Genomic DNA, 9,813 nt, shown 5'->3' on the forward strand with positions numbered 1-9,813 from the left:
GCAGCTGGAAGGAAGTTTGCACAGCATCGGTGCTACGGTCCCAGCCACCCACGTCTATACATACTAAACATCAATTAAATTTAAATTAAAAGAGGAAAAAAAATAAACGCTTTGTAAAGACAAGAGACAAAAACATCCATGCTGTATCTCTGAAGAGCGAGACAAACCCACCCTGAAGAAATGTAAATGTAGCAGGAACCAAGAGACTCTTGGGATTACTCATTACAGGAGACGAGATTCTCAACATCTTTCTGTTTTGCAGCAATTAGCTGGTAACTGGAAAAAAAATTGAATAGATCAACACTTTTCTATTATTAGTTTTAAATAATGACTCAGAAACAAACACTTCCTTTTTCCTCAAGCTGTGAAGAGCTAAGCACCAAGACCCTGATCATGGCCTCAGGCTCATTTAAACTGCAAATATCTCTGCAGAAATTACAGGAGAGTGGCATGAATACAATGAGAAACAAACCCTTTGTTTTGAGCATAACTACTAGCAATTACCTTTCATTTGTAGGTTAAAAAGCTTAATGGCGCATTCGCTAGGAAGAGCATGCAATGCCAAGACGACGTACGTGTACAGAGGTTGGGGAAGCAAGGAGAGAGAGGGGAGAAGTCACGCCTGCTGATGGCCTTGGAGAGAAACGGAGTAAAAGGCCAATGTAAAGAAGTCTGCCCAAAACATAAGGCTGCCTCCCAAGGCCTGACCCTGGACCTTAATCACTGATACCATCCACAGCCCAGGGAAATAATTAAGCATTTCACTCTTTCAGAGTTGCAAGCTCAATCTGCAAAGCAGACAGTTTTTGCAGAGCTATTCAGAGAGAAGAAGAGAAGCAGATTCAGCTGATGAGACACAAAAAGTCTCTCTAAAAGCATTAATTTCCTTTGGGAAGCAGCCCACAGGCTCCCAGCACAGTGGGCAACCATCCCTCCTGCAGCAGGTCCCAGTAAGGCAGATGATTAATCTGCATCAGTCATTTGGTATAAACAGAAAGGCAGCGGATGAGGATGCAGCATCACGAGCAGTAGCTGGCACTCTGAAAACAAACAAACTTTGAGTTCACCTTGACGTCTGCTGACTGAAAGAAACCTTTCAGATCTGCTTCCAGAGATAAGCATCTCCATCCCTGCCACATCCCCTTAAAGCACGCACAGGAATGAGGACACAGTACAGTTCTCAAGGGACCTGCACTGTACACAGCAGTGACCAGGCCATGGAGCAGCACACCACGGCCGGCTGCGAACTGGTGACCTGCCTTCGCGCCTCAGCTACTGCTGCGTGAAGCCTGGATGGCAACTTCTGGACAGCATGTTCATCCGAGAGCACGCTCTGCCCACCTAGGTTGGCCACAACCCCCAAGAACTTCAGGCACCGTTCTGCAACGGGATGTGGAAGATGCTCCACGCTAGCAAGATATACAGGGGCTGAGAAACCACTGCTTTTTGAAAAGTAGAGTCCCACCACCACTTTGCCGAAAGGTGAAGCAGTGCAGAGGTACTGCGATGGCCACCTGCATGTCCCGGAACACTGCGCGGGGCTTGGTGTCACTGCTCCCAACCACCCTTTCCTTCCTGTGACCCTGGCGGCACGCTCACCAGCTACGAGCAGCGCACGTCACCGGAGCACTGGTATTTTTCCAGGGCTGTTTGGCAGGCAGGCACTGACCCATCCGACTGCCCTGACCACCAGCAGACGTGGCCAGTGAAGGCAGCACCGACAAACCCAGCTCCCAAAGAGATCCGAGTGCTCTGCAAACTTCAGACCTCCAAAACAGCAGCCCTGAGACAACACACAGAGGCAGGTGCATAATTTCTTGGGTTTTTCTTTTACTTTTTTTTTTTTATTCCTTCCCTCCCTTTGCCACGACACACACTTTGTATTAAATATCTTAAATATATTAATTTTTAAAAAGTATTAATAAAAAGCTACTGAAGGACACAGCTGGCAGAGTGACCAAGGGCAGCGATCCACTGCAAAACATGGGGACATTTTAAAAAACAGAAAACAAATGGTAACAAAAAAACCTGGCATTTTTTGCATATGCACAGCTGGCTGGAATACCCTGGACTCTGGCATTATTGCAAAAACAGAAGGGGAAGCGGTAGAAAAAATATATTCCATTGTACCAACCTGTATGGGGAAAGGAGTTAAGAGCAAAAATGAGGAGGCTTTAAACATTTTTGGTATTTCAGATGTTCCCTCCCACACCCACCACCCAATCACTTTTAGTCTTTAAGCAAGTTTTCTGGCTTGGGGTAGCCAAAGAGTACAAAATCTGCTTCATAAAGCTTGTAGAGCTGCTGCCTCCAAGCCAGTGGGATTTTGGCAAACCAGTTATCTTCCCAGCTGCTGGCAGTCCTGTTCCGGTAGCTGGGGGGGAAGCGAAGCAGCCTGTCCACTTTGAGGAGCTGCAATAGATAAGCAGCATCCTCATCCAGCGTCTCCAGCTTTCCGATGAAATCATAGTCTATCTGGCACGGATGGCACAGACGGTAAATCTGCCTCCAGTGCTCATTGAAGGGGACCATCTTCTCTGTCCTGGGATCCAGTAAGTACTGGATGAAGTCAGAAAAGGAGACTTTGAGGCCTGCCCCGAAGGCCTCACTAACGGAGGTGGGAAGGTTGGTATGGTTGGAGTACAGCTTTAGCATGGGGATGGCAAAACGCCGGTAGAACTCCTCATTCTCCAGCTCAAATTTGCTGCGAAAGGCAGAGATGAGGCGGACAAAAGGGTCTCGTACAAAGAGGAACTTCGTGTATTTCTTCAGTTTGATCTTCATGAGGTGCCGGGAGAACTTCCCGTAACGGCGCCAGAATTTGTTGAACGTCAAGTGGGTGCTGGTGTTGTGGACGTGTTCCCGGGGGATATCCAGAGGGTTCCGGTACGGAACCCCCTGGTCCAGCAGGCTCTCACTTAGCACAATCATCACCCGTTTCCAGTTGGTGCAGGCCACCTTGGGGACGTAACAGTAGATGACGCCGTGGCGGTCATCCACGATCAGGTGGTTGAGCTCGTAGTTCGGGATGTCATCAAAGGAGCGCTCCTTGGTGGGGAAAGTGAAGCTGGAATTGGCACAAAACTCTCGCAATGTTCTCTGCCTCTCTATCTGCAGTTTCTCTTGGTCCAAGCTGTTTCTGTCATTGTGCGTAGACCAGTCATAGCCCCGCACATTCTCCTCTAAATTGCTCACCACAGGCTTGCTGGACCCCTGGACAAGTAGCTGCTCTGTCTTTCGGGGGATAGAGCTATTCTGTTTCAGGCTCGAACTAAGCAGCTTTGCCAAAAATTCATCCACATCTGGCAAGGCTTCCCAATCCTCACCTGCCGCGATACCAGGGATGCCTCCTGGGGAATGAGGCCTGGAGAAGGACGTATGCAGGTAGAAGTGAGCCGTTCCCACGTTGTCCCAGTACACAATGATCAGGAGGATCATGAAGATGGAGACCAGCACCACAGAGAGACGGAGGAGCCGTGCTTTGGTCATCCTGACACCTACTGTGATAGCTGGCTTTCACCTGGATTCACCTCCGGCTTGCAGAGTGAGGCTTGGGATCCAGCATGGTGCTGCAGACCAGGAGCCTGGAAAGGTACCATAAAAAAAAAAGTTAGTTGAACCCTTAATCACTTGGGTTTGGAGAGAATGACCTTGAGTAATCAAGACTCATCGTGGGGCTGACCATCTGCTTTCGCGTGGGGAGAGCTGTGTGAGTCTGAGGTACCCACAGAGACCCCACAGAAAAGAGTGTGACTGGCTAAAAGGAGGCATAATATGTTGCCATTTTACCAGTTTCCACAGCAATCATGTTTTTTTATCAATCTCAAGCTTCCAGAGTCATGTGATTTCAAGAGAAGCTCTGGTTTCTTTTAAAAACTAAATATATATATTTCAGGCCAAGAGTTTACAGAGGGAAGTTTGAGAGTATTAAAAAAATACAACTATATACAGAAAGTATACAGAGCCAACTATGTTTCAGACCTCCTTGATTTTTAAACATATCTAACACACAACAGGAAGAAAGAGGGCTCAATCTGTTAGCTTATGGTATCACACTGTGGTGCCATCTCCCCATGAAGATCCTCTGTACCACAGTGCTGAAAACGAAGACCTTCTCGGAGTTACAAATACACAGCTGAAGATGCTGTTGCCTCAGTGGCTAAAGCAAGACCCTGCTGAGAACATCACCTGAACGCACCATCTCATCCAATTTGTGTGAAGGCACCCAACAGATGTCACCTCCACGACCTCTCTTGGCAGCTATTTCATTTTGTCAAGAACAGAGATTACACAAACAGTTTTCCTACAAAAACCCCAAAGGGTCACAGCCCCATTAAGAGCCACGCATCAATAAAAATCTAAATGAATGATTACTTTTAACTGAATGATTTCTGAGATTAAGGATGTTCTGGTAAATCTTTGACCACATCCAGACTCTCTTGAGTCAGGACCTCTTTTCCTGGTTGAATGTAATTTGTATTTCCATCACGCTCATCCCTAACAACTCTTGATCAAAGACAGGTGAAAAATCACTGTTAAAAAAGCAGCGCAGATCTTTTCTGGAGGGTGCACCAGGTTTGGTTTTTTTACTTCAGCCAGTCCCATCTTTTCACTGCTACCTGCTTTCCCGCTGACTCCCAGCCCCTTTCCACCAGCAAGCTCCTCAAGAGAGATCCATCTCCCCACGCTGCTGCATGTTTTCTGGTCCAAGGCTCCACACAGAGGCAGGCTGGCAAATCAGCCTTGCTCTCTGCCCAAGTGATCAAGGAGCCAGTGCCTAGAGCCAGGGAAGAAAAACCTAGTAAAGCGAGGAGCAGCTATCTGATATTTTGAGAGAGAAACCATGGTTTGCTGTTTTACAGTCTCTTTCTGCAAGGTTTAACATCAAGAGACAAGCAAAAAGTAGCCACTCCAATTTCCTCCTCCCCTCCAAGCACAGTCCAGCCCTGATTATAAACACAGAACGGCACCTACAGATAGAAAAGAAGAGCCGCCCTTTCTGCGGACATCCCCATTCCTTCAACAACTTCAGAACAAACCCTACAAACACCAGTTCTGAAAACAAAACCACTTTGGGTCAAGCTACCCTGAAAAGCTTTTCAAAACGAAAACTGGGGGTCTCTTCCTCTGGAAACACAGAGGTTGCTCCCCAGCCAGTTCACAAGCCACCAACCCCACCCAGTACAGGGATGTGAGAGTCCAGATATGCAGAAGTGCTGACCTCTAACATTCCTGGGGGAAACGTGCTCAGCACCTTTGAAGCTGACAGCAGCCTTGGGTTGAATGACTTGTCTAAGGAGCCATCTGCGTGGCTGTGCTTACGCCCCAGGGATGCCAGACTTTAATAAAGTCCTGGTTTCAAACACTAGAGCAAAAGCATTAGACCAGAATTTAGTAACAAACAGGAACAATACCAGATACAGTTATATATCAAAGTATTGGCTCAGCTTGTCCCAAAAGACATAAAACACAGAACCAAAGGTTTAGGGTTTTTCCACCCTGGTGTATTTATTTACACTTTGGAGGTAGGGAGAGCCAGAAATTCTGTGTAGCTGCAGCTTAACACGTGGCTTTGCACTGCAACACCAAACGCTGTGTTTCCTGGAGCCAAGCTCTTACTCTACACATGAAGAGGAGCTGAAGAAACTGCAGACATTACACTTTGCACTCTGCGGAGCAAGAAGCAGGTATTACTCAGCAGTAATTCTCTACGTTTAGCTAGTCAAGATTGACGAGAGAGCAGAACTAAGAAGAAACACCCAGAGAGATGAGCACGGAGTTAAAGAAGGGGCAAATTACATATGTGTGTCAGCACTTCAAGCCAAGCATCTCGGTCCAACAGCAGAAGATAATGGAGTGACGCTGCCAAGCCTACTGCTTGGCACACTTCTGGGTTTGCGTTTTGCCTGAATCTGTTCTTGCTTTTGAGCGGTTAGCTGTTCAGGGCAGGGACTGCTTCCTATTCTTGCATGAATAGGGTGCCCACTGCGCACATAATCCCTCACACACTGGGTTTCCAACGCTGCTTGAGACCTTTAGGCTGGCTGGAATGCAGCAAGCCCGGAAAGCTGCACGGAGCATCCCTTTCTGCCATCCCTGTACCCAGCAGCTTCCACAGCCTCAGGCAGCAGCACAGCAGCCTGCTAGCACTTCTGCAAAGCTGTCCCACCCCGGCAGGGACAGATCACCCTCTCAGCAGCAGCGGCAGAAGCAAAGAGACGCTGCGTGTGGCACACACACTCCTCAGGCAAACAGGAGGGCTCTTCGTCAAAGCCACCACCATAATGTAGCTTCACCGAGCACACCCCAAGGGCTGGAGCCTGCTCTCCAGGACACACAGCACACAGGCCTGCCAGAGCATTTGGCTTTTCCAAGACACACAGCAGCAAGCAGCACAGAATCGAAATGACTCCACTTCTATTAACTCTATCAGTGCCAGAGAGGAACCCTGGAAAAGAGCAATAACACAGCTTAATTCCCCCTCACAAGAAAAATGCTGCAGGAAACAGAGTTACTCTATTGACTACGATACATCCTCTTCCTGAGCACTTCATAAAAGACTGCAGACTGAAAGCACAAATTACAGGTCTCTGTGCACATCAGAGGGAACGCGCCTCCATCCTCTCCTTGCCAGAATCAAAAGGAAAAGCCTCCAGGAGGAGCCAAGAATTTGCATTCAAGTTCAACCCAAAGCCACCAGCCAAGAAGAACGTGCACCAGGATCCACACAAAGCTGCTTCTGTGACATGACGCTGGCAAACCGGGAAACGGACCAAGTGCTATAATCATCCCACAGAATCCCCTGAGCAGCCATCCCATGATCATCTCCAACCTGAACCTGGCCTGGGTGTGAACCAAGGACTCTTCTCCCCATCCCAAGCCCGAGAAAGCCACTGAAGTCCGAGGTCACTGGTCCCATCCTCTCCTATCACAAGCTGCCATGTCAAATAACCACCTCTCAAACCCTCATTTAAAACCAGAAAGGGAGGATGTGTCCCCAACACCCTTATTGCAAAAGCTATTGCAGATACAGCTCCTCAGGGATTTGGAGGAGCCTGATTGTAACTGTTTGCTCTCAGGGCAAACAGCAGCTTAAGTAACTCCTGTCTCTTTCTTCCTCTCCTCTCAGCTTTGTGTAACAACTACATTCTCTCTCAGCATCTCTTTGTAAAAGAAAGTAGCTCCAGCTCACTTACAGGAGCAGTAAGGCCTACAGAAAATAAGGGACCTTACACACAGCTATAGAGACAGGGGACAATAACCCCTCTTTATGATGGTGATGGTTTCGAAGGGACTGTGCATCCAAAGGCTTGGGTGCAGGTTCCATCTCTTCTTGCTCTGTGTCTCCCCAGGCTTGCCCCTCTCCCACTGCTCCTAACTCCCCGTGGGAAAGCTCAAGGCACAGGTCAGGCACTAAGCACCAGCTCACCTCCTCCAGCACCCATTCGTTCTAACGCAAGAAGATATGGGATTTCAGATGGCTCGCTTGGCTTTACCTGCTTCTGAAGATGGAAAGAGGTGGAATGAGAACTTTTAAAAGAATACAAAAACCCCAAATTCAAATGAATACTTCCCTTGGGGCAGCTGCATTCACCAACAATCCCTCAACCCACACAGCCTTCTTTACCCACGTATCATGGTACGCACCTGCTACCAGTTACACTTAGGGAATAAGCAGGCTCTAGAGAAGTGGAACAAATTTAACCTCCTGCAGGTGCAGGAGAATGAGCTCCCATCAGCCAAAGCAGATGGACACTGTACCAATAACAAATTTCACGTGCTTAGCCATTATTCAATAAACTGCTTCTCCCCAGCTTTCCAAAAATCTAGCACCCTTTGCAGAGCAGGGAAGCTTTAACCCATGTAACAACATCAGCAGTTACATCAGTATAAATGCACAGTGTAAGCAAAAAATCGGGCTTGCATTGCATGTTTTGCCCCAAGTTAGCGTATATATGCTAGAGACCAGCAAAAGAATGTCCTAACCTATGTAGTCATCCCAGCACCCTTCCTCCCATCACTGCCACAAAGACTGGTTTGTACAGGCTTGGCAGCACTGGTCACCTCTTCTTTAATAGCCATACTTGGAAGGTGTCTCAATAACCACATTTCTCAGATTTCCAGGAGGAAGCTCTCAAAACGCTGCATGTCCTGTTCGTTCATTACCTCTGAAGCACATCCATCATCCCTGGCCTTACAAACACAGGAAGAGTCTCAGCGAGCCTCGCTGCCTACAGCCTGGGCCAACAAAACCCCAGAACATCTGTACATCAACACAGGGGCCAGAAATCAGACCCTGCTACTCGCACTGCCCGCGCTTGCCTTACAAACCCCTGATTGAACCCTGGTTCTCTGCTGTACGTGGTTCAGCTCTGCGCTGAAGTTTCGTGCATGAAGTTCAAGCGGGATTAATCCCGTTAAGGGCCGTGAAGCAACGTTCAAAGCCGCGCTGCGCTGCCGATGGAAAGGCTCCCCGAGGAGGCTGTTTCCTGGGTTTGCTTTTGCAGCCGCTCCCCAGCCCAGAAGCGACACAAACTGCAAACCGGCCCAGGACCGCTGCACCGGCCGGCCGTTGCCCAGCCTCAGGCCCAGCCCCGGCGGCCGAGGGGGGAAAACCAGCGTTTCAGGGTTGAAAGGGGAACCGCCTCGCAGAGCCGCTCGCCACCCCGCAGACCTCTGAGCACCCACAGACACAACCGCCTCCCCCGAGCCGGAGGCCGGGCGGGGCTGTCCAGCCCGCCACACGCCGCCCCGGGTCCCGGCCAGCGCTGCGCCCTACCTGGCCGCCGGGGAGCGCGGAGGGGAGCGCGGAGGGGAGCGCCGTGCCCCAACTGCCGCTCATAACCGCAGCCCGCCCAGCCCCGCCGCGGGGCGGCACCCCCCGCGGGGACCGCCTCACCCGCGCCCCGCCACCGCCCAGCCCGTCCCGTCCCCTCACGCGCCGACCCCGGGCCCTGCCCTGCCCGCAGGCAGAGGCCGTCCCCACCCCGCCGTGGGCGGCCCCGCGCTCACCTCCCGCCGGGGCAGCGGAGCCTTCCTCTCCTCTCCTCCTCCTCCTCCTCCCGCTGCCCGTCCCCGTCCCGCCGCTACCGGGCGCCGCCGCCTCTCGCGAGACGCCGGGCACGGGGGTCCCCGCGGGGCCGCGGCGCAGGCGCTGCTCCGCCCGCCGGCGGGAGGCCCCGGCCCGCCCTGCCGCTCTCCCGCCGCGCCTCGCCCGCGGCCTGCGGGGCGCTGCCCGCCGCGGGGGGCCGGGGGGTTCCGCGCCCTGTCGGGGCTGGGCCTGAGGGCCCGCAGGCCCGGCCGGCAGCGGAGGGGCTGCCCTGGCACCGGCGGGCAGCGGCGCCCGGCTCCGTCCCGCAGCCGGAGCGAGACCGAAGGGGCTGTCGAGAAGCGGGGCTGGCGCAGGCTGAGGCGGCGACTCCCCTCACATCGCTCTGAAGCGGGGCGGCGTTGCCAAACCACCCTTCGAGCCATTACACAAGGAAAGTTTAAGCCAAAACGCGCGTTTAAATTCGTTACAGGTTGCGTGGAGGACTCACGCCACACCGTAACCCCGTGTGGGTGTTTAATGGCCCTGCAGATGGGGGCTGAGGGGCTGCAGAGATAGAAACCCCCTCCAGCACCTGCCCTGCGCCAGGGACAGGACGAGGAAGAGGAAGAGCAAGCAGTGGATGTGGTGGTGACAGTCCTCATCTCGAGATGGACACGGCCTCCTGAGACCCGACTTGCTCCTTGCTGGAGCTCACAGTTAGATGTAGCCAGTTTCAAGCTGTTTTGTGGAAGAAAACCCAGCCTTGGGGATTCTAGCCCTGC

The 9,813-nt window shown here is 51.5% G+C and overlaps 1 protein-coding gene across 2 annotated transcripts; it reads right to left on the minus strand.

The window, feature by feature from the left end:
• Positions 1–1,813: 1,813 nt before the first annotated feature.
• Positions 1,814–9,078, minus strand: CHST12 (carbohydrate sulfotransferase 12). Of its 2 annotated transcripts, none has more exons than XM_074840756.1 (2): positions 9,013–9,078; positions 1,814–3,584 (listed from the first exon to the last, which is right to left on the minus strand). In XM_074840756.1, exon 2 carries the CDS (start codon positions 3,487–3,489, stop codon positions 2,230–2,232), a length of 1,260 nt encoding a protein of 419 aa, XP_074696857.1. In that variant the 5' UTR covers positions 3,490–3,584; positions 9,013–9,078; the 3' UTR covers positions 1,814–2,229. The 2 variants fall into 2 exon arrangements, with proteins under 2 accessions (XP_074696857.1, XP_074696858.1); XM_074840757.1 differs by lacking the exon at positions 9,013–9,078 and adding an exon at positions 8,780–8,843.
• Positions 9,079–9,813: the final 735 nt, after the last annotated feature.

This window comes from Strix aluco, chromosome 15 (genome assembly GCF_031877795.1).
Source record: "Strix aluco isolate bStrAlu1 chromosome 15, bStrAlu1.hap1, whole genome shotgun sequence".
Taxonomy (NCBI): Eukaryota; Metazoa; Chordata; class Aves; order Strigiformes; family Strigidae; genus Strix; species Strix aluco.